We start from the raw sequence: 22,986 nt of genomic DNA on the forward strand, positions 1-22,986 counted from the left end.
TTATTTGTGAAATACCTATAGAGAAATAGAAAACAAAAATACAATTTCAGGAAGACTAATAAAATAAGCACCTATGGCCTCACTACCAAGGCCAAGAAACTGAACATTCAGTATCCTAAAAGTTTCCTGTAAATAATCTTAAATGACAGCTTTTTGCCCTCCCAGTAATAATAATCCCATTTTACATGGTAATAACTCTTTTGGAACCTTTTGGAACTCTTTTGGAACCCTGCCTTGCTCTGTAATCATATCCCTTCCTGCAAATATGTATTCCTAATCAGTTTGTGACTTCATTTTGAAAAACTGAATGGTTTGATCACCCTTTTGTGTCTATTAGTCAGGTTAGGCTAACCTGCTGTAACAAACAACACCCGAGTCTCAGTAGTTTAACACGTTAACACTTCTTTCTCACTCCCACTGGCAAAGGGGTAGCTGGTTCCACGCAGTCACTGAGGACTCAGACCGCTTTCATCTAGTGGCTCTGCTCTTCCATGGGACTCAGAGACTTTCACACTTGCACTGAACTCTCTGCCTCTGGCTGACAGATTCAAGGGCAAGGAGAGGGAGTGTGGTGGCTTCCATGGCAAGTTTGTGGGCCTGGACTAGTACATATATCATTTTTGTCCACATTCCATGAGCCAGAATTCAGTCAAATAGCTGCTCCTAATTCAAGGAAGGTCGTGAAATGTAGCATGTGTGTGTCCTCAGTTGCCCAGTCATGTCCGACTCCTGGAGACCCCATAGACTGTAGCCCACCAGGCTCCTCTGTCCATGGGATTCTCCAGGCAAGAATACTGGAGTGGGTTGCCATTTCCTTCTCTAGGGATCTTCCTGATTCAGGGTTTGAAGCCGGGTCTCCTGTATCTCCTGCATTGCAAATGGATTCTTTACCACTGTGCAACCTGGGAAGCCCCTGAAATGTAGTATAACTGTGGGCAAAAAGGGGAAATGACTCGATGAATGGTAGGCCAATTTCTACCACAGTTATCCCTAGGCAGTGTCTATTTTGACAGTTGAAAAACTGAATGGCAAATATGAACCTAGTTAAGAATAGAAAGGTCCATATTGCTACTATTAAATGAAGGCTGACAGAAGCAGATAAGCTGAACAGACTCTTTCTTGAGTCCTTTCTGTTAAGTCCTTGGGAAAGTTTGCTAATAAGTCCTGAGAAACCCTAAGACTCATTACAGTCAGGGCACCTGGTGGAGCTGAAGTCTTTGCAAGGTATTAAGTACCAAGAAGGAATATGGTTGGGGAAGTACACTGTTTTTTCAGGCTCTTCCTGCTCTATCTGTTAGCAGTAGATAAAAGTGAAATATATCCATGGTGTGAAATATGGCCTCCCTCCCATCTGGGCAGCTGGGGGTGGAACATTGGGAACTTCCAACATGGGGTCAAGACGGACTAAATTCAGATTAAAAGCCTGGGCCAGCTCAACTCGTATTAAAAAGAAGTCTCAAAGGCTGTGGCGGTTTGGGCGATGCCAGCTCTCTGTTATGTCTCTGGAACCAGTGATTGCTTCAGTCTGTAGCTTTCTTCCTGGGGTGTCCTCCACCCTGGGATGGCTTGATCCCGTTTACCTCTTCGGTCTTGGATTTATTCCCCGTGTGCTGTTTCCGTCTTTTTGATTTTCTCTTTTATTAGAGATGTACCTTTAGTAACATTAACATAGGGTGTAAAAGATAAATTTTTGAAAATGTGGGTGTCTGAAGTCTTTGGTAATCAAGTTTGAGGATGACCCTGGAGGAGAAAATGGCAACCCACTCCAGTATTCTTGCCTAGAAAAATCCATGGACAGAGGAGCCTGGCAGGCTACAGTCCATGGGTCACAAAAAGTCAGACACGACTGAGTGACTAACTCACACACAGCTGAGCGTGCGCGCATGAGAACAGAGCAGTGTGGCTGGGCTTAAGCTTCTTACAGGGGGTCTGTAATTTTCTTTCAGGAATGTGAAGGCATCACTCTATTGTCTTCTTGTTGCCAGAATTATTTTTGTTGTACCATTCTAATTGTTGATCCTTTATCTGTGACCTGATCTTTCCATCCCTGGAAAGCTTGTAAAATCATTCTTGTTCTCATGTTTGAAATTAACTATAAGAATTCACTATGAAATACCTTGGTGTAGATTCAGGACTTGTACAGTCAGTAGGCCTTTTGAGTCTGGTGACTCATGGCCTTAACTTCATGAAAGTTGCTACTTTTTAAAATTAATTTGGCTGCACTGGATCTTAGTTGCAGCTTGTGGGATCTCAGCTGCGGCATGCAGGCTCTTTGGTTGTGGCATATGGGACCTAGTTCCCTGACCAGGGATCAGACCCAGGCTCCCTGCATCGGGAGAGGAGTCTTAGCCACTGGACCACCAGGGAAGTCCCAGAGAAGTTATTTTATTAATGATTTCGTTTTCTTTGTGTGTGTGAATGTCAGTGTGTGGGGGGGAGGGTGTTGAGGGTAGTAGATGAGCAGGTATGGGAGGGCCTGTTCGTTTTTTTAGAAAGGAGCCCACCAAGTGTTGGTATTGAGTCTTTCATGAGCAGAAGGAATGTGTCTGGAATGGCCCTGGTCGCCTGTGTCCTTGGATTGGAGTGACACTTGGATCACCCACTCTCGAAGCTGTGTTGTCAGCTCTGCCCTCTTCTCTAGTCCTTCCCTCACAAACACTGTACTTACATCATATTTATCTGTTAACTTCATCCTTTTATGAGCCTAGTCAGTATCTTGCCTACCATTTCAGGGAATTATTTTGTCTTTCTAAGACAAGTTTAAACTACACAAACCTGACCAGCATGGCCCAAGAGAAGGGAAATGTTGGCATCTTCCTGTCACCACTATTTTTCCCCCAGTGGGTGAACGCATGGTGGAAGAATCATAGGGATCTAAAGAGAAACCCAAAATTTCAAAGAATTTTGCTCTGATCATAAGAACATGTAGAGTTGAACATTGGTGTCTTACCCAAGGCTTTAGAGTCTTGGTAACGTTAATGGTTACTTCTTTGTTCTAATTCTAACTTACTGATTGGAGTCAGAGTTCTAATTTTATTACATTTGTAAGGTTAATCTAATGGTGTTCATTCTTTTTAAAATTAATAATGTGTTTTTCGTTTACTTAGACTTTCGTTGTGCCCATAAGAGTCTTGGCTGGTGTGAAATCTGTTAGAACGTTATGATTTTACCAGATGAAACCCACGTAAATTTTCATTGTCCTTCTTTGTAGTACTCTGACAGGTCAAATGAATCTTTCCCCTTCATCGGCTTAATACGGTGTCAAAGTTGACTATTCTTTTTACATGTTTTCATACTATGAGGTAGCCCCAGAATTGTAGCTTTTAGTAGCTTAAGTCAGTTTTTGGTAAGGTGATTATCTGCAATATATAAAGCTTAAGAAAAAAGAATTTTTTACACACTATTTCCTTTGCCATTTATTTTTCATATGTACAAAATTTTACATAATTTCAGTCACACTTTACATGCCATTTGTCATCTTTTTGTACCTTGTAGACATGATATCAACTTGTCCCTGTCTTTATTTGCTTCCCATGAGTTTTCTTTTTTATTTATTTATTTATTTTTAATTTTTTATTTTTCAGTGGGTTTTGTCATACATTGATATGAATCAGCCATAGAGTTACACGTATTCCCCATCCCGGTCCCCCATCCCACCTCCCTCTCCAACCCCATGAGTTTTCTAATGCTATAATTTATTGTATCATGTTGACTGGCCTTGACTTAAAGCTATTGTCAGTTTGGGTCATTTTCAGCTTAGTGTTTTGTTTTACTGTAGATCAAAAAGAAATTAAAATAATTGTCTTTATTCATGTAATTTTTTCTTTTGGTATTCTAAGTTTGCTTTTTTTTTTTTTTTTACTAATAGAATAGAGTTAATGTGAGCATCGTTGGTAGAATTCACTCCCAGGCAGAAGGAGAAACTAAAGTCTAAAGCTAATTCCCCCCCCACCCACCCACCCCCTTTGGGACTTAATTCTGATCCCCTCTATTTTATTATCAGCAGCAGGTATCGTATTCTTCTATCATATTTTGATTTTTACTTCTTTTCATGAAAGTTTCAGTTATAACTACACATACTTCAGAAAGAGAACACACCCTTGTAAGTTCAGTAGGAGGACAGGTTTTTTAATGTTTTTTAATGTTGCTTCATACCTCGGATTAGATATGATAGACAGAGTGCCTGAAGAACTGTGGACAGAGGTTCCTGACATTGTACAACAGGCAGTGATCAAGACCGTCCTCAAGAAAAAGCAATGCAAAAGGGCAAAGTGGTTCTCTTAGGAGGCCTTACAAATAGCTGACAAAAAAGAGAAGTGAAAGGCAAAGGAGAAAAGGAAAGATATACCCATTTGAATGCAGAGTTCCAGAGAATAGCAAGGAGAGATAAGAAAGCCTTCCTCAGTGATCAGTGCAAAGAAATAAAGGGAAATAATAGAATGGGAAAGACTAGAGATCTCTTCAAGAAACTTAGAGATACCAAAGGAACATGTCATGCAAAGATGGGCACAGTAAAGGACAGAAATGGTATGCACTTAACAGAAGCCGAAGATATTAAGAAGAGGTGGCAAGAATACACAGAAGAACTATACAAAAAAAAATCTTCATGACACAGATAACCACGATGGTGTGATCACTCACCTAGAACCTGACATCCTGGAATGCAAAGTCAAGTGGGCCTTAGGAAGTGTCACTACGAACAAGGCTAGTGGAGGTGATGGAATTCCAGTTGAGCTATTTCAAATCCTAAAGATGATGCTGTGAAAGTGCTGCACTCAATATGCCAGCAAATTTGGAAAACTCAGCAGTGGCCACAGGACTGGAAAAAGTCGGTTTTCATTCCAATCCCAAAGAAAGGCAATCCCAAAGAATGCTCAAACTACCACACAATTGCACTCATCTCACACACTAGCAAAAGAACGCTCAAAATTCTCCAAGCCAGGTTTCAACAATACATGAACTGTGAAATTCCAGATGTACAAGCTGGATTTAGAAAAGCCAGAGGAACCAGAGATCAAATTGCCAACATCCGTTGGATCATCAAAAAAGCAAGAGAGTTCCAGAAAAACATCTACTTCTGCTTTATTGACTATGCCAAAGCCTTTGACTGTGTGGATCATAACAAACTGTGGAAAATTCATTAAGAGATGGGAATACTAGACCACCTGACCTGCCTCCTGAGAAATCTGTATGCAGGCCAAGAATCAAAAGTTAGAACTGGACGTGGATCAACAGACTGGTTCCAAATCAGGAAAGGAGTACATCAAGGCTATATATTGTCACCCTGCTTATTTAACTTATATGCAGAGTACATCATACGAAATGCCAGGCTTGATGAAGCACAAACTGGAATCAAGATTGCTGTCAGAAATATTAGTAACCTCAGATATACAGATGACACCACCCTTATGGCAGAAAGTGAAGAAGAACTAAAGAGCCTCTTGATGAAAGTGAAAGAGGAGAGTGAAAAAGTTGGCTTAAAGCTCAACATTCAGAAAACTAAGATCGTGGCATCTGGCCCCATCACTTCATGGCAAATAGATGGGGAAACAATGGAAACAGTGAGAGATTTTATTTTCTTTGGTCCAGAATCACTGCAGATGGTGACTGCAGCCATGACATTAAAAGATGCTTGCTCCTTGGAAGAAAAGCTATGACCAACCTAGACAGCATAGTAAAAAGAGAAATTACTTTGCTAACAAAGGTCCGTTTAGTCAAGGCTATGGTTTATCCAGTGGTCATGTATGGATGTGAGAGTTGGACTATAAAGAAAGCTGAGCACTGAAGAATTGATGCTTTTGAACTGTGGTGTTGGAGAAGACTCTTGAGAGTCCCTTGGACTGCAAGGAAATCAAACTAGTTCATTCTAAAGGAAATCAGTCCTGAATATTCATTGGAAGCACTGATGCTAAAGCTGAAACTCCAATATTTCTGCCACCTGATGTGAAGAACTGACTCATTGGAAAAGACCCTGATGCTGGGAAAGATTGAGGGTAGGAGAAGGGGATGACAGAGGATTAGATGATTGGATGGCATCAGTGACTCGATGGACATGAGTTTGAGTAAACTCCGGCAGTTGGTGATAGACAGGGAGGCCTGGTGTGCTGCAGTCAACGGGGTCACAAAGAATCAGACACGACTGAGCAACTGAACTGAACATATATAGTTAATTGGAAATAGAGAAAAATGCCTTCCCACAAAGGATGTAGGTCTGGTGTTGAATTAGATTTAGGGTTAGATTTATGTTTGAAAATACACAGCTCCCCACCCACCTACCCACCCACTTGTGGCTCAACTGAGATTAACTTTAGCCATGGGATTTCCTTCTGAGTTTTGCTTTGTCACCTCTTTTGCTATTGTGATTTCAGATTTTGGGTTTTTTTGGTATCAGTTACATCTTATATTTCTGAAACATTTTACAGTTTATAAAAACGTACTCACTATATCCATTTGATCTTTAAAATGACCCCTGTGATGGGAAAAGAAATTTAATTTAAATAATTCAAAACTTGTTCATTGAAAATCACAAAATATTGGTGAAAGAAATTAAAGAAAATCTATATAAATGGCAAGACATCCCATGTTCATGTTTTGGAATATGAATATTGTTAAGATGACACTGCTGTACAAATTGATCTTGGACAGTGCAGAATTCAGTTTTTGTTGCAGAAATAGTCATGCCCATCCTAAAATTTGTGTGGCAAGATAAGGGACCCAGACGCGGCAATACAATCTTAAAGAGGAACAAAGTTGGAGGATTCATGCTTCCTAATTTTAAAACTTACTGTGAAGCTACAGCAATCAGTTACAAACGGTGTAATACTGGCATAAGGATATACATAATAATCAATGGAATGGAATTGTGGGGCCAGAAATAAACCCTTACTTTTATGTTTAGTTGATTTTTAACAAGGGTGCCAAGACAGTTCAGTGAGGGAAAGGACTGTCTTTTAAACAAATGGTACTGGAAAAAGTAGATAACCACATGCAAAAGAATGAAGTTGGATCCCTGTGTCACACCATAAAAACTAACTCAGAATGGATTATGTAAAGCTAAAGCTGTAAAACTCTTAGAAGAAAAGAGAGTAAATCTTTGTCACCTTTGGGCGGACAGTGCTTTCTTAGCCTATGCATCATCAAAGTCTTACCACAAAAGAAAAAAATAGGTGATTTGACTTCCTCAAAATAAAAACCTTTGTGCTTCAGAGAACACTATTCTCTGAATAGTGAGAAAGGATATGTGGACAGGACTTCCCTGATTTCCAGTGGTTAAGATTCTCACTTCTGCTGCACGGGGCATGGGTTTGATCTCTGGTCAGGGAACTAAGTTCCCATATGTGCTCCAGTGTGGCCAATAAGTAAATTAATTATTTGACTTTAAAAAAAGAATATATAGAAATGGTATCTCTGATCTCTGTACGATTTTAATTTTCCCATTGTACTCTTTCTTCCACTTACAAGGCAATGATTAGTATGTACATAGTACCTTGCAAATTTTTAGTAGATCTTCACTGAAAAGGGAAAAATTAAAGGTGTATGATTTCTTTTATTAAAATTTCATAATTTTAGAATCTCCTTCATATTACATTAGAAAATCATATCCTTATTTCACACTTCTACATTTTTCCTTTGTTTGGGGTTTTATCACCTTTGGGATTTTATCACTTTTGTTTGGATTTTTTGTCACCTGAGCTTCTATTTTTAACCCTAGTACTTGTGCTGTTTTCTTGTTTTCTGCTTTATTTCACACTTTTAAGTGGGACCTATCTTCAGTAGTAGTTAATTTTCTCTCCTTCCCATTCAGTCTCTGAACATGTGACAATACATTTCTGAGCTACTTAAAGGTGTGGGGAAAGGAGTCCATTCAAATGGTACTACTAGAACATGGTTTACTTCTTAGGGCAAAGTGAGAATGCAGTTGTTGGTAAGAGTACATCTTCCTGATTTAGGTTCTGCACAGTTGATGATGTGGTATTATAAATCATGTTGAACATACAGCCCGTTAGAGTTCATTTATTGAATAACATTGTTAACAAGGAAGGAAGTTCGCCCCTGGCATGTACTCTTATGAAAAGAGGAAACGGAAAGATTATTGGTTGTGTTGGGTATATAAGAATACTAAGTATTCAAAATACTAGACTTTAAAAAACATTTTTGGTAATCTTAGGACTGCTGGGTGTGGAAGTAGGAGATGTGACTATACAAGTCTTTGACCTTTTATAGGCATTGTATTTTATAAAAGATGAGTTTAAATTAACCATTATAGGTTCTGATACTTTTCCTGAGATTTAATTTGTGTTTAGTACCTATCTTTCTTTGTCCTGCCAGGCCCTCCGTTCTGCCTCATGTATGTATTTTTCATTTTTTACTTTGCCTGAAGTTCTGGGTGTTCCTTTTGTTGCTTTTGTGGGTTCTGTGTAATGGTCTCATCTAGATATTTCAGAATTGATGTCTTTGCAATCCCTCCCTCCCTTCCTTGCTTTTTTCTCTTTTTCTCTCCCCCTTTTCTCCCCCTGCTTTTTGTGCCCTTCCCCTGCCTCCATTTTTTTTTTTTCCTTTTAGTCCAGGAATTCATGTTCTCTCCTTTTCCCATAATCTTTCTAATGTATACATAACTATTGGTATTCTTCTATACTGTGAGTACCTCTGCCTTCCTTTTTCTTTCAAATCAAGATTTTTTAATTGCAATTCCCAGTTGCCATGCCTTTTGTTCATTTAGTCATCTATCTTTGTCAACCAGTTACTTTTTTCCCAGCACTTTATTATAAAAAAATCTCAAACATACAAAAAAGTTGAGGGAACTCGCTGGTGGTCTAGTAGTTAGGACTCCATACTTTCACTGCAGGCCCAGGTTTGATTTCTGGTAAGGGAACTAAGATCTTGCAAGCTGCGTGGCACAGCTAAAAAAACAGTTGACAGAGGTCTCTGAACACTCTTGTACCTACCACCTGGATTCTGCTATTAATATTTTATTATATGTTGTCACCCATATAGTCCTTTATCCATTCTCCTCTCTGTCAATTATTCCTTTTTATTTTTGGATACATTTCAAAATAAGTAGAAGGTATCAGTACACTTCAACCCTGAATGTTTCAGTATGTGCATCATTGACTAGAGTTCAGTATTTGTTTGAAGGTCCTTTCCTTTTGAGGTGGAATTTACATGGAGATATATGCGCAGATCTTAAGTGTACATTTAATGACCTTTGTCTTTCTAAGTCAATTTGTGTTCTAATAAGGTGACTAACACACATTATACAGTTATACCTCTGAACTTGTGTATTTATTCAGATTTTCCAAAAAAGACTTTGAATAACACAGAGTACCTTAAAATGTTTTTTAGCATGGCCAGTGATACCTCAAGAAGCATACTGGTAGAAGCAATTTTGAGGATACTTTTGTTTAGTTAAAAATAAAAAATTTTAAAGAAAGGCTAGGAATGCCCTTTTGTCAGCTTCATAAGCTAAATATGTAAAAGAGCTAGTTAGTTCAAGACACTTGAAACGTTTTGTCTGCTAAGTGCTTGCATTTATCTTAACTCACTTGAGCCTCACATTAGCCATGTCAGATAGTGGAGACAGTTGTTATTTCTGCTCTTTGGGTGAGGAAAGGAAGGCGTAGGCAGTGGGAAGAGAGAGCAGCAACTGGTTGTGCAACCAACTCAGAGCCTCTCGGTTTAAATCTCGTCCAGCGGCAGCAGCTCCGGTCGCTCTAATTTCAGTTCAGGTGCCATTCTGGATCTTGGGATTTGCTTATAAGTAACTACCAACTGTTTTTATTGTATGGACTTGGGTTACCTGTAATGATAATGCTGACACAGAAGACTTAACGCCAGTATGTTGAATTCTCTATGATGAAATGTAATACTTACGATGTAGGGAACCGCCACCATCAGGACCCAGACAGAGCTATCTGAGTGTGCTATATTTAGCATACGGCACACTGATATTCTGTCCTCATAAAAGTGAACCGTGTCATGAGTGAAAAGCCACTTAATGTGGCAAAATGCCTGTTTTTCAGAAATGTATTGCATGAGAAGCTTGTTGGAGAACAGAAAGCCTTATTGATACGTCTGTTTTGGAAGGTTTATATTTCACAGCACCCTTTCTTTCCTTTAGGTAGACAAATACTTAATGACAAAACCATCTGGAGAAAATCAACTTGACATTGGGTAAAGGAGTTCACAAAAATGCAGGCAGTTTTGCTCTTGTCAAGGGGTGTAAAGGTTTAGCTCCAGGTTTGGTTGATAGCACTAAGGAAAAGCTGGAAGAAATTAACATGGCTCCCAAAGAAAACTGTTCTTGAAAAAAACCTCCTTGGAATAGAAATTTACTTTAGAATCCTTTAGAATCAGAAACTGGAAATAATTTATTTGAGGTCACCTTCAAGACTGTCTTTAATTTTGTCATTTCATTGAAAAATAGTTTTCTATTGTCTATGCCAAAAATCTTATTTCTTTTAAGGTTTCCCCCTGTCGGTGATGTAGACTCTTCTAGAGTTATTAGAAGATGGTTGCATAGGGACTGAGAACCTTACATTTTTCTAATGTCAGGAAGGATGTCTCCTTACAGAATACAAACAACGTAATTTTTGCAAAAGCCCTCAATTGCTCTTTAAAATAGGTTATGACTGATCTGCCTCACGTGCCGGAATCTGGCCAGTTATGCGCGAGAACACCTGGGCGCCCTTGCAGACGAGGCTCAGAGGACAAGGGAGACAGGACGTTGTCTCCGCTTCCTCTCTGTTGTCCTGTGCCTCCGTGCTTTTCGCTGTCATCTATCTCTCAGGGTGGCTTAGCCTGGAGCTGGTTGAAACAGTTTTGGTGTTTAGGTATTGTTAAGAAAAGATAATTCTTTAAAAAATTGTATTTGTTATTTATTTTTGGCGGTGCTGGGTCTTTGTTGCAGTGCGCTGGCTTCTCGTTGCAGTGGCTTTTCTTGCAGAGCACAGGCTCTAGGGCGCTCGGGCTTCAGTAGTTACGACGCACGGGCTTAGTTACTCCATGGAGTGTGGGGATCTTCCTGGATCAGGGCTCAAACCCATGTCCCCTGCATTGGCAGGCAGGTTCTTTACCACTGAGCCACTGGGAAGCCCCCTAGAAAAGATAATTATTTAGGTAAGTCTGTGTGCTAGGGAATATCCTGGCAGCGCTAACGTCTAAGACAGTGCATTAGTTGAGAAACAAGGAAAATGGATTATGGGAAAAGAGGAGAAAGAAATCCTCTGTTCAAAAGCATGCCACTGGTGGTGGTATCAAATAACGTGTCTCAGCTGGGTAGATATTGGGCCTAATTTGGGTGCAATCCACTTTGGGGCCAGTTTATTTTCTGATATGAAAGCTTTTATTTTTAAATGCATCTCTTTCCCCCCGATGCTATTGAAGTTTTAGAGAGTCAAGAAGGAAAAAACTCATCCTTCTAACAAAACTACTGTTAAACTTTGCTACAGTTCCAGACAAATCTTTTTTTCTTCTCTAATTATTTTTGTGTGTCTGGAATTAGAAAATGCTTACGTTTTGTATCCCACTTCTGTGAAATGTCTTTCAGTGAGTCCTTGGAAAGTTGGCTGAAGGGCAAATATTGGATGATATCACAGAGCAGCAGCTAAATTGTCACTCGGGTCTGAAAAGGGACCTTCTGTTGCATGCTGCTTTTCTCTCAGTGGGTGACTAGTGTTTGCACAGCATTACTATTAAATAAGTGAATGATCTTTAAAATGGTGCTGAGGCTAAGAATGATGGCAGATTTCTGGGGGGGGGGGGGGGGGGGCGGATTGTCTGTGCTTTCCAGAAATTGTCTTGATTTGTGGCTAGGATTTAATCAGGTGCTGCCTTCAGATATACATTCTTATTTTTTTTATTCTGTTTCCATTTAAATGAATCCTTTTCTTGTATCAGTTCAATCGCTTGTCATGTCAGACTCTTTGCAACTCCATGGACTGCATGGACTTTCTTGTATAGAGGTATATTTTCTATGGCAGAATAATAAAACTGTGATCAGCCTTCATTCTGATTGACAAACATAACAGGCCAGCTGTGTAGGGAAAACAAATGGAGTCAGCTAAGATAGGAATGGCCTGAATTTTCATCAGAGAGAACTTTTTTGGGCAGAATGAATTGATGAGTTCTGTTTTACTTTGCTTGGATCAAGTAAATTCATTCCAATACATTAAAGTCACTTATACTTTTAATATATTCAATAGTGTATTCTATTAGGACAAACTCTCTTGAGATGTTCTTTGTGGCTTCTTGTTGAATGAAATTTTGCTGGTTGATGTATTTATTATTTATTTTGTTTACTTGTGTTGGGTCTTAGTTGTAGCATGCAGGATCTTTTGCTGCTGCGCGCGGGCTCTCTAGTGATGCCCTGTGGGCTTCAATAGTTGTGGCTCATGAGCTTAGTTGCTCCATGGCATGTGGAATCCCGGTTCTCCAATCAGGGCTCAAACTTGCATTGTCTGCATTAGAAGGCTGATTCTTAACCACTGAGCCACCAGGGAAGTCCCTCGCCAGTTTATTTTGTTAAAGCTAGGGAAAACTAATAGATATTTCATTAAAAAAGCTACATGCCCAGGAATGTGTATAGGAGAGAAGGAGTCATGTAATTTGGGATGCATTCTCTCACTAGTGTCTTTTATTTCAAATACCATGTGCTAGAAAGGTTAGATGGTCTTTATCATCCTTGTTATTTAATCCTAGCAGATGACTTTTTTCTTCTCTCCTTTGTAAAAATACATCTATTTTAAAATAACAATAGACCAATAGATATATTCTTAGTCATTGGCCTATCTCATCGCTGTTTTGTTCATCACTGTATTTTTAACACCTCCCATAGTACTTACCTGGCAATAGCAGCCATTTAGGATTTGTTGCCCTAGATGTTGGTTGTCGTACTGTTCTTGGGGTTCTCAGGACAAGAACACTGGAGTGGTTTGCCATTCTCTCCTCCAGTTGACCATGTTTTGTCAGAACTCTCAGCTATGATCCATCCGTCTTGGGTGGCTCTGCACAGCATGGCTCATAGTTTCATTGAGTTATGCAAGCCCCTTTGCTGCAACAAGACTGTGATCCATGAAGGGCAAAAGTGAAAAAGCTGGCTTAAAACTCAACATTCAGAAAACTAAGATCATGGCATCTGGTCCCATCACTTCATGGCAAATAGAAGGGGAAAAATTGGAAAAAGTGACAGACTTTTATTTTCTTGGGCTCCAGAATCACTGCCGACAGTGACTGCAGCCAAAGAATTAAAAGACGCTTGCTCCTTGGAAGGAAAGCTATGACAAACATAGACAATGTATTGAAAAGCAGAGACATCATCTTGCTGACAAAGGTCCGTATTGTCAAAACTATGATTTTTCCAGTAGTCATGTACGGATGTGAGAGTTGGACCATAAAGAAGGCTGAGCACTGAAGAATTGATGCTTTTGAATTATGGTGCTGGGGAAGACTCTTGAGAGTCCCTTGGACAGCAGGGAGATCAAGCCAGTCAATCCTAAAGGAAATCAGCCTTAAATATTCATTGGAAGGACTGATGCTGAAGCTCCAATACTTTGGCCACCTGATGCGAGGAGCCAACTCATTGGAAAAGACACTGATGCTGAGAAAGACTGAAGGCAAAAGGAGAAGGAGGCGGCAGAGGATGAGATAGTTAGATAGTTATCACCGACTCAATGAACATGAGTTTGAGCAAACTCCAGGAGAAAGTGAAGGACAGGGAAGCCTGACATGCTGCAGTCCACGGGATCGCAAAGAGTTGGACCCAACTTAAAGACTGAACAACAGACATTGTTGTTTATTGCTAATTGCAGAATAATAAACTTTATTCTTTTTTTTTTTTAATGTGGTAACTTCCCTAGTGGCTCAGTGGTAAAGAATCCACCTGCCAATGCAGGAGGAGCAGGTTCGATCCCTGGCTCAGGAGTATCTCCTGGAGAAGGAAATGGCAACCCACCCCAGTGTTTCTGCCTGTAAAATCCCCTCGACAGATGAACCTGGTGGGCTGTCGTCCATGGGGTTGCAGAGATGGTCACAACTTAGGAACTACACAACAGTGGTTTAAGTGGAATTGTTTCCTGATTTACACTAAAAGCCAACTTGCCTTTGTAGCTTTAAGGCTCTGTATTAAACTTTCTTGAATATGTGCTCTCAAAGTTTTAGGCTGAATGACTTCTGTGAAATGTTTTTTTCTCTCTAGAATGGAAATAGATTTTAGAAATAGCTCTAGTAATTTTAAATTGTTAAGTAAAATTATTGCTGTTTGCAATTTTCTAAAGCTAATATAATACGTTCTCACAGAGTGCTGTGTATAATATGGTGAAAAGCATAGGAAATTTAGTAATTAGTATAAATTTAAATATTCTAAAATTTATTGGGAAAAACTGATAGTGGAAGACAAAGTGGTGACTAATTTCAGTAATTGATACTAAATATAATTTCTCATTGTTAAAAGTGTAAGTGAGTATTAAAACTATATAAAGAGAAACATCCTAAATTATTCTGTTTCTTTTTTATTTCAGGGCTGAAAACAGTGAAGTCACATTTCATTGTTTAAAGACTATTTAGAAGACAAGATGGGGACTCCTGGTTCTGGAAGGAAAAGGACACCTGTGAAAGACCGATTTTCTGCAGAAGATGAAGCTTTGAGTAGCATTGCCAGAGAGGTATGTCTAGAAAACCTCTCTCACCACTGAGTTGTATAAAAGAGAATGTTGTAAAGATGCTGGGGGGAGAAATACAGAGATTCATTCATTGAGCTAGTTTCAGAATGTTTACTGTGAATTAGATGTTAAATACAGCCTCCAAAATATTGTATTAGAATAAAATGCAGTTACTGTCTCTTTACTTGGGTATTTATTCAAGTTATCTAAAATTAATTTTTCATTTTATTTTTGTGGTTTAGTTGACCTCCAGGGACTTGTCCTAATGTTTTGAAATTTATAATTAATATTCATTATTGAAGCTTAAGGTAATTAGAATGTTGAAGATATGATAGCTCTATTAAAGAAATGCTCATTTGGGCTCTACAGTTAATACCTTCCAGGAAGCACTGTATAATTGTTGATAGAAACAGTCCTTATTTGGTGTCTGTTCAGATTCAGCATCTTAGCAGTTTTTGAAATAACTGCAGTGGAATTTTTGTGTTTAACTTTTAGCTAGTAATAGAGCTTCTGGAGCATTTTTGTTTTGATTTGTTGACAACTCAGAAAAAAGGACAAAAAGGAAAGGAGTGTCACCTATTAGATCTCTGGCAGCATTTCCTGTTGCATATTGGACATTTCAGATAACTCCCAGCTGTGATTTCTTAGTGAGGAGCCAACTTTGTTTCAAACTCTGTCTGCAGTTGCAGACCTGACCATATACTAACATGGTAGAAGAAGCACTTAGAGCATTTTCAGATTGTATTCTTTGGGTGCGAATTGTTCCTGCATCACTTCCTCTTTGTTATTCTTAGTAAATAACTCATGTAAAACTAGTGCTGTTTCCTTTTGACATATCACACAGTGTTTTTTTGGATTTAGCTCATTGTTACATTTTTCTTTTTGTAAGCTACTCAGCTTTTGAATTGAAAGTCAAATTTTGTAGGAGGATATTTGAGACAGAGGGAAGTTGTCTAAAATCTGATAACAAAACTGTGATAATACCTTAACAAAGTTGTTTTTAAAAATTGGTGAGATAGTTTTAGATGAAAAGGAGAAAGATATTTAAAAATGAAGCATTGGCTAACACTTTACAGTGATCTTAAGAATTTACCTGAATGAAGTATTTTGGAAGCCACATATTTAGTTGAAAATTGAAACTTCTCAAAATGTTTGATCCCAAACTTGGAGGGATTTACATACCCAGGTTTCTATAAGGGGAGGAAATCCCAGTATGTTTTAGGCTCTTTTTGTGCTGTCCCTAGGTATTTTAACTTTTTTTGGATATGATGCTTCATTTTCAAAATGGGGTATCATTCAAGCATCTAACCCTTGAGTGTTTACTATGTGACAAATACTTTTCTAAGCATTTTAAATGAACTTTATTTTGGGGGGCTCTAAAATCACTGCAGATGGTGACTGCAACCATGAAATTAAAAGACGCTTACTCCTTGGAAGGAAAGTTATGACCAACCTAGACAGCATATTCAAAAGCAGAGACATTACTTTGCCAACAAAGGTCCATCTAGTCAAAGCTATGGTGTTTCCAGTGGTCATGTATGGATGTGAGAGTTGGACTATAAAGAAAGCTGAGTGCTGAAGAATTGATGCTTCTGAACTGTGGTGTTGGAGAAGACTCTTGAGAGTCCCTTGGACAGCAAGGAGATCCAACCAGTCTATCCTAAAGGAGATCAGTCCTGAGTGTTCATTGGAAGGACTGATGTTGAAGCTGAAACTCCAATACTTTGGCCACCTGATGCGAAGAGTTGACTCATTGGAAAAGACCCTGATGCTGGGAGGGATTGGGGGCAGGAGGAGAAGGGGACAACAGAGGATGAGATGGTTGGATGGCATCACCGACTCAATGGACATGGGTTTGGTGACTCCAGCAGTTGGTGATGGACAGGGAGGCCTGGTGTGCTGCAATTCATGGGGTCACAAAGAGTCGGACACGACTGAGCGACTGAACTGAACTGATTCCTAGTTTTCATGTCTGTCTTCCGAACTCTGAACGTGAATATTCCAACTCTAATGATCTGGTCAGCTTAAACCTGAAACTTAAAAGACTAGTTTTTTCTTTTAAGATTGAAGATTTTATTTGCAAGAATGAGTGCCTAATGTATGATGCAGTTGTTGTGAAACTTTAGAGGAAATAGGTTTAGCAGTCTTAATAATTCTTTAATATATCCTTTGTGACTCTTTTTTTCTCTTTCAAGTTTTCATAGCCAGTTCTCTATTGTCCACTCATATGTTGGACAGTGGACATTCATAGATAGTCCCCAATCTTTATTTTCTCTGATAGGATCATCCTTTCACACACACAGAAATGCCTTGGGTTAGGAATTAAAACTAACAGAACCCTCGTAACAACTAATAATGACAAATAGCTTAATCTTTTTTTTAAAGTTTAATCTTATGAGTTTAATTTGTCTTTCCTCATTTCAAATTATTTTTTGAAGTAGATAGGGCATGCCATAAATAAACAAAAATAGCTTCTTTTTCCTCCTGCTTACTTTCTTTCAAGTTTCCATGCTTCTCAGTTGGCACCAAATCAGACAACTAGAGGGAAGAGGAGAAAAGGAAAAAGAGGCATGATGATGTTCTGCACACTGAATAATTTGTGTGCTAACATGTGGAACTGAGTGCATTTGAAAATTGTTATAAAATACTCATAAAATTGACCACTGTAACCATTTTTAAGTGTGCAGTTCTGTGGGTTAAGTACAGTCACATGTGCAACCATCATCACCATCTATCTCTAGGATTCTTCTTATCTTGTAAAACCTGTATGGATCTTTGGAAATGTTGCAATGTTTGGAGACTGCTCTGTGAAGGAGGAGTCCTGCCGTGCTGTGGTAGGTGAGTTGCTGCGCTCTCAGGAGGGCATATCTGTCACGGCGCTCGCTCGTGAGAGCAGGTGTTGGGGGAGGTCCCAGCAGGTTCTCCGGGCTATCAGAAGGCCCATCTGGATGCTTATTACCTTGTTTGCTCCTGTGACTTTGACTGTCCCACAGGTTTGGGAAAAATGCTGCTGGAGAGTTGACTGTCAGTGAAAATTACCTAAAAGCACAGAGTATATCAACTTGGGGACCCTTAGGCAGCTAGCATCTGAAAGGGAGGACGGGGAAGGATGAAAGCCAGTTATGCCACCTCACCACAGTCAGTTTCGTGAGTGTTACGGTGAGTGTTTCTATGAAAAGTAGAAGGGTCTTGAAGGGTCTGCAGGCAGTCTGATTATGGCATCATTGAAGCCTGGAGTATTACTCCTTTCCTTGTTGTAGAGCCAAGATGACGAAGAAAACATGTTTTCTGCACTTCCCTTCAAATGAAACTCATCAGAATGTTGCTTACTTTTGAACCTGATGATCAGAATGTCTTTCCAGTTCTAAAATTCTGTGATTTCTTTTGAGATTCAGGACCCCCCTCAAAATTCATACTCATCTTGCACAGTTCTCTTAAATCTAAGGAGTCATTGACAGTGACTTCCCTGGCAGTCCAGTGTCTAAGACTCTGCACTCCCAATGAGGGGGCCTGGGTTCCATCCCTGGTCAGGGAACTAGATCCCATATCCTGCAACTGAGTGTTCACATGTGCTGCAACTTAAAAGATCCTACAAGCACAACAAAGATCAGAGATCCCTCATGCCACAACTGAAACCCGACACAGCCCCCAAAAAAAAAAAAAAAATTAAAAAACAGAATCAATGACAAGCATAGAAACTGATCTTTTATAGGAGTTCAGTTCAGTCACTCAGTCGTGTCCAGCTCTTTGCGACCCCATGAATCACAGCACACCAGGCCTCCCTGTCCATCACCAGCTCCCAGAGTTTGCTCAAACTCATGTCCATCGATTCGGTGATGCCATCCAGCCATCTCATCCTCTGTCATCCTCTTCTCCTCCTGCCCCCAATCCCTCCCAGCATCAGGGTCTTTTCCAATGAGTCAACTCTTCGCATCAGGTGGCCAAAGTATTGGAGTTTCAGCTTCAACATCAGTCCTTCCAGTGAACACCCAGGACTGATCTCCTTTAGGTTGGACTGGTTGGATCTCCTTGCAGTCCAAGGGACTCTCAGGAGTCTTCTCCAACACCACAGTCAAAAGCATCAATTCTTAAGCACTCAGCTTTCTTTATAGTCCAACTCTCACATCCATACATGACCACTGGAAACACCATAGCCTTGACTAGACAGACCTTTGTTGGCAAAGTAATGTCTCTGCTTTTTACTAGGCTGTCTAGGTTGGTCATAACTTTCCTTCCAAGGAGTAAGTGTCTTTTAATTTCATGGCTGCAGTCACCATCTGCAGTGATTTTGGAGGCCAAAAAAATAAAGTCAGCCACTGTTTCCACTGTTTCTCCATCTATTTGCCATGAAGTGATGGGACCAGATGCCATGATCTTAGTTTTCTGAATGTTGAGCTTTAAGCCAACTTTTTCACTCTCCTTTTCACTTTCATCAAGAGGCTTTTTAGTTCTTCTTCACTTTCTGCCATAAGGGTTAGAGTCCAGCAAATGAAATGTGTGGAGACTGTCATGTTGAGCAGAGTTTGCATGTAAACATATTCTGTGTGCACACCTGTTTGTAATAGTAAGGACAAAAGGAAACTCTATGGCTATTTAGCATTTGTCGCTGCTAGAACTTTCAGATTTCATTTTTTTTAACACTAGCTTTATTGAGATATAATTCACGTAACATGTAATTCATTCCTCTGAAGCACACCATTCAATGGTTTTTACATGAGTAATTTTTAAGCTGTGGTCAAAACATATGTAACCATCACCACTGTCTATTTCAAAAATCTTTCCATCACCCCAGAAAGAAGTTCTGTAACCATTAAGCAATAACACCTTTGCCCCCTCTTTCAGCTCCTGTAATTCTAGATATTTCATGTAATTGGAATTATACAATATTTGTCCTCTTGTTTCTGGCTTATAATGTCTTCAAGATTCATCCAGTTGTAGCAAGTGTCAGAACTTCATTCCTCTTTTTCTTCCATTTTAAAGAACTTAATTCCTTCTTTTATGGATAAATGATAGTCCATTGTATGTATATATTGCATTTTCTTTATCCATTTATCTGTTGATGAACAGTTGCTTGGATTTTATTATTTTGCTGCCTAAAATGGTAGATTCCAGCCACCTAGTAATGAGAACCAGAAATTTGATTATGAATTAGCAGCCTGAGAAGAAGGATACAAAGGGAAGAACTGTGCTTAGTTTAAAAAATACTGTCCAGTGTTACTGTTTTATGGAATAACAGCCATGATAGCTTGAAAGAGTTAATGATTTTCTCATAGTTGTTTTGCTGTTTTGTTCTAGTAATCTGTTCATTTTTAGGCAGTGTTGAATTAAGGATAAAAAACTTGTGTGAAGGATAGCAGTTTTTTAAAATACAAAGAATTCCCATAATCAATAATGATTATGGGTATTAATACCATTTTTCATTTAAGAATAAAGTGGGCTGTTTTAGAAACATAAATTTTGAACGTCATTCATTTAGTAAATGTTTATTGAGCATCTGCTCTCACAGGTGCTGTTAGGTCAGGACAAGGTCTAACGTTTCCCTTATAGAGCTTAGATGCTAGAGGGGAAAATTGACCCTAAAATTAATGTCTACATTTAATATTGTAATTTCTGTCTTGAAAGCTGTGGTTGTCAGTATATGTCACAACCAGTAGCATTCTTAAAATTGAGCAAATGTAATAATATATTTATGTACAGCCGTGCTAAGTACTTTGAGTGAACAGTAAATGATTTTACTGATGAGTGTGTGATGGGGGACTTGACATGTTTGACGGCTTTGGGAAGGCTTCCCTGAGGAAGCGCCCTCTCAGTTGAGTTTTGAAGAAGGAGTGAATGATTTAGGAGGAGCTGTCAGATTCCGGGAAGAGCTTTACAGTCAGAGGGAAGAACATGGGACAAGCTTCTGAGGCCGAAAGATATGGAGAATTCAAGGAATAGCACCAGCTAACTTTTGCTGAGCTCTGATTATGTACCAGGCACTGTTCTGAGTCCTTTAAACAGACTTAATCTTCTTGATAACTCTGTGGGGTGGTCTGCTCTTCTCATTGTATCCATGATGAATCCAAGGCATGGAGAAGTGAGTGACTTGCTCAAGGTCACATAGCTGGAAAGGGGTCAGGTTTACAAGTGCACTTGGGCTCCTCCACTCCTAACTGTTGTGCCTCTAGGATATCACTGTGACTGACGTGGACAGCGAGGAGGAGAGTAGCTGGAGAGGCAGGCAGGACCCAGATCACGTAGGCTGGTGGCTCTCAACAGCGAGTGACTCTGTCCCACAGGAGACGGTGGGCAACGTGTGAGGATATTTCTGCCTGTCACTACTGGCATTTGTGGGGAGAGGTCAGGGATATTGCTAAAAATGCTACAGTGCCCAGGACAGCCCCCCACAAGAAAGAATTCTCTGGTTCAAATGTCAGTAAGACTTAGGTTGAGAACCCTGATATGATTTTGGTCTGCGTTCTAAAGAGGAAAGGGGAAAAATGAAGTATTTTGTGTAGGGGTGTGACGTGATCAGATTTTCGCCTTCAAAAGATGGCTTTCCTGTGGGTTGGAGATGCTGTTATTAATAATACCAGAAAGAGACCTTAGTGGTTGCAGGGAGGTGAGTCATGGGAGCCCGCGGTGGCCTGGCCTAAAGTGACGACTGTGGCGAAGAGGGGAGCTGGTTGGAATGGGGGCAGAGAAGATGCTCAGTGAGTGGCAGTGGTTGGGTAGCGGGGGTGGAGGCTTGGGTGCATCTGGTCGCGTGGTAGGCAGCGTTAGTGTGGGGAGGACGTTTGCAGAGGGAAGACTGTAAATTTATGTTAGGCTGTGTGGTACTTAATGTGTCTGGAGATTTTGAAGAAGCAGCTTGGGGGTTTGGGTCAGGAGCTCAAAGGAGAGGTCTGGGCTCTACATACACATCTGAGACTTGTGCACATGTAGAAAGGGATTGAAATCATGAGTTGTGGATGAGATTGTCTAGAGAGAAAGTGTAGAGTTGAGGGTAGTCACTCCTTGGGCTGAGCCCTGAAGAACTCCAGGTCAGATCTTGAGTCTTCCGAATGTTGACTCTTTCTTTGATCATCCTTTTGTGTTTGGTTCAGATTGTTCTGTGCAAATTGGATTTGTCTGAAAAGTTATTTCCACAGAAGGCAGAATTACTCTTCCTTAAATTACCTTTAATATGCTCGGTGGTGGTACACAAAACTTATAAAAGATTATAAAATGTGAGTCAACTTTTCAGAGTTATTAAAAATGAATGCATTTCTTTCCATTTCTACCCAGTTAAGGGTTTTCTTAAAAAGTCCTGCCGCTTTGCACTCACTGGTTTTTTGTTTTATCTTTTGCTGTGCTGGGTCTTTGTTGCTGCTCGGGTGTTCTCTGCTGGTGGCACGCAGGAGCTGCTCTCGGTGGGGCCCGGGCTCCCCTGCCGTGGCTTCTCTTGGTGCCGAGCGCGGGCTGTGCATGGGCTGCAGCAGTGATGGTGCACGCAGGGTCAGTTGCTCCATCCCAGATCAGGGATGGAACTCATTTCCTCTACATTGGCAGGCGGATTCTTTAACCGCTGGACCACCAGGGAAGTCCTGTACTTAATGTTTTTATTAGACAAATGCTTTGAAAGAGTTGTCACTTTTAGTCAATTAGGAATCTTTCCAGTGGCATTAGTGCATGAATGCACCTGTCTTCATTTTTTTTCCCATTTACCCACTGAAATTAAGGCAAAGGAAGGAGGCTGATGTGATTGGGGCACCCCTCCCCATGCAGTCCAAAGCCCTGGCTCTGTGATGGCCAGCATTACTCTTGGTCTCTCACTGTTCCTGGAGTTATCCCTCTAACCAGAATTAAGGGAGGATTACTGAGCCTGAAGTTTTGTATCAGTGTGACTAAAATATGTTTGGTATAAAATTCATTGTCATTATCTTCTCCATTTCTGTGACTTACAAGCATTTGGAGAAAAAAATTCAGATAGCACAGTATCATTATCCTAAATATAAAGCCATTACTAGCAACCCCTACTCCCAGTCTCCAAGACGCACACAAAGTATTTCTGCTGGGACTGTGAATCACATTTTCCTTTGGCAAGACATGTCATTGCTGAGCCAAAGTTTCAGCTTTCCTGTGCTATCTTATTTATTAGATTGTATTCAAACCTCAGTAATAAGGTCTATAATCTTAAATTTCTTCTCTCATTCCAAAAGAATATTTTGCTGTCAGAAGATTTCTGAATAAAAGGAAGATACAGTTGTTAGACATCAGAAGAAAATGGATTAAAATTCCCTAGATTTTATCTAATATTGTTGTTTATGCTCAGGAAAGTTTATATACTTGGTTTTCAATTACCAAAAGCTTA

General features: G+C 39.8%; 1 protein-coding gene across 12 annotated transcripts in view; it reads left to right on the forward strand.

The window, feature by feature from the left end:
* The window catches only part of LRRFIP2 (LRR binding FLII interacting protein 2), a 109,600-nt gene that overhangs the window by 9,838 nt on the left and 76,776 nt on the right, over positions 1-22,986 (forward strand). For all 12 annotated transcript variants that reach the window (XM_065932972.1, XM_065932975.1, XM_065932973.1 and 9 more), the window contains exon 2: positions 14,514-14,657. In XM_065932972.1, the coding sequence (XP_065789044.1) occupies positions 14,568-14,657 (90 nt within the window). In that variant the 5' untranslated portion in view covers positions 14,514-14,567. The remainder of the gene's footprint in view (positions 1-14,513; positions 14,658-22,986) is intronic.

Source organism: Muntiacus reevesi, chromosome 4, assembly GCF_963930625.1.
Source record: "Muntiacus reevesi chromosome 4, mMunRee1.1, whole genome shotgun sequence".
In the NCBI taxonomy this organism is placed as follows: domain Eukaryota; kingdom Metazoa; phylum Chordata; class Mammalia; order Artiodactyla; family Cervidae; genus Muntiacus; species Muntiacus reevesi.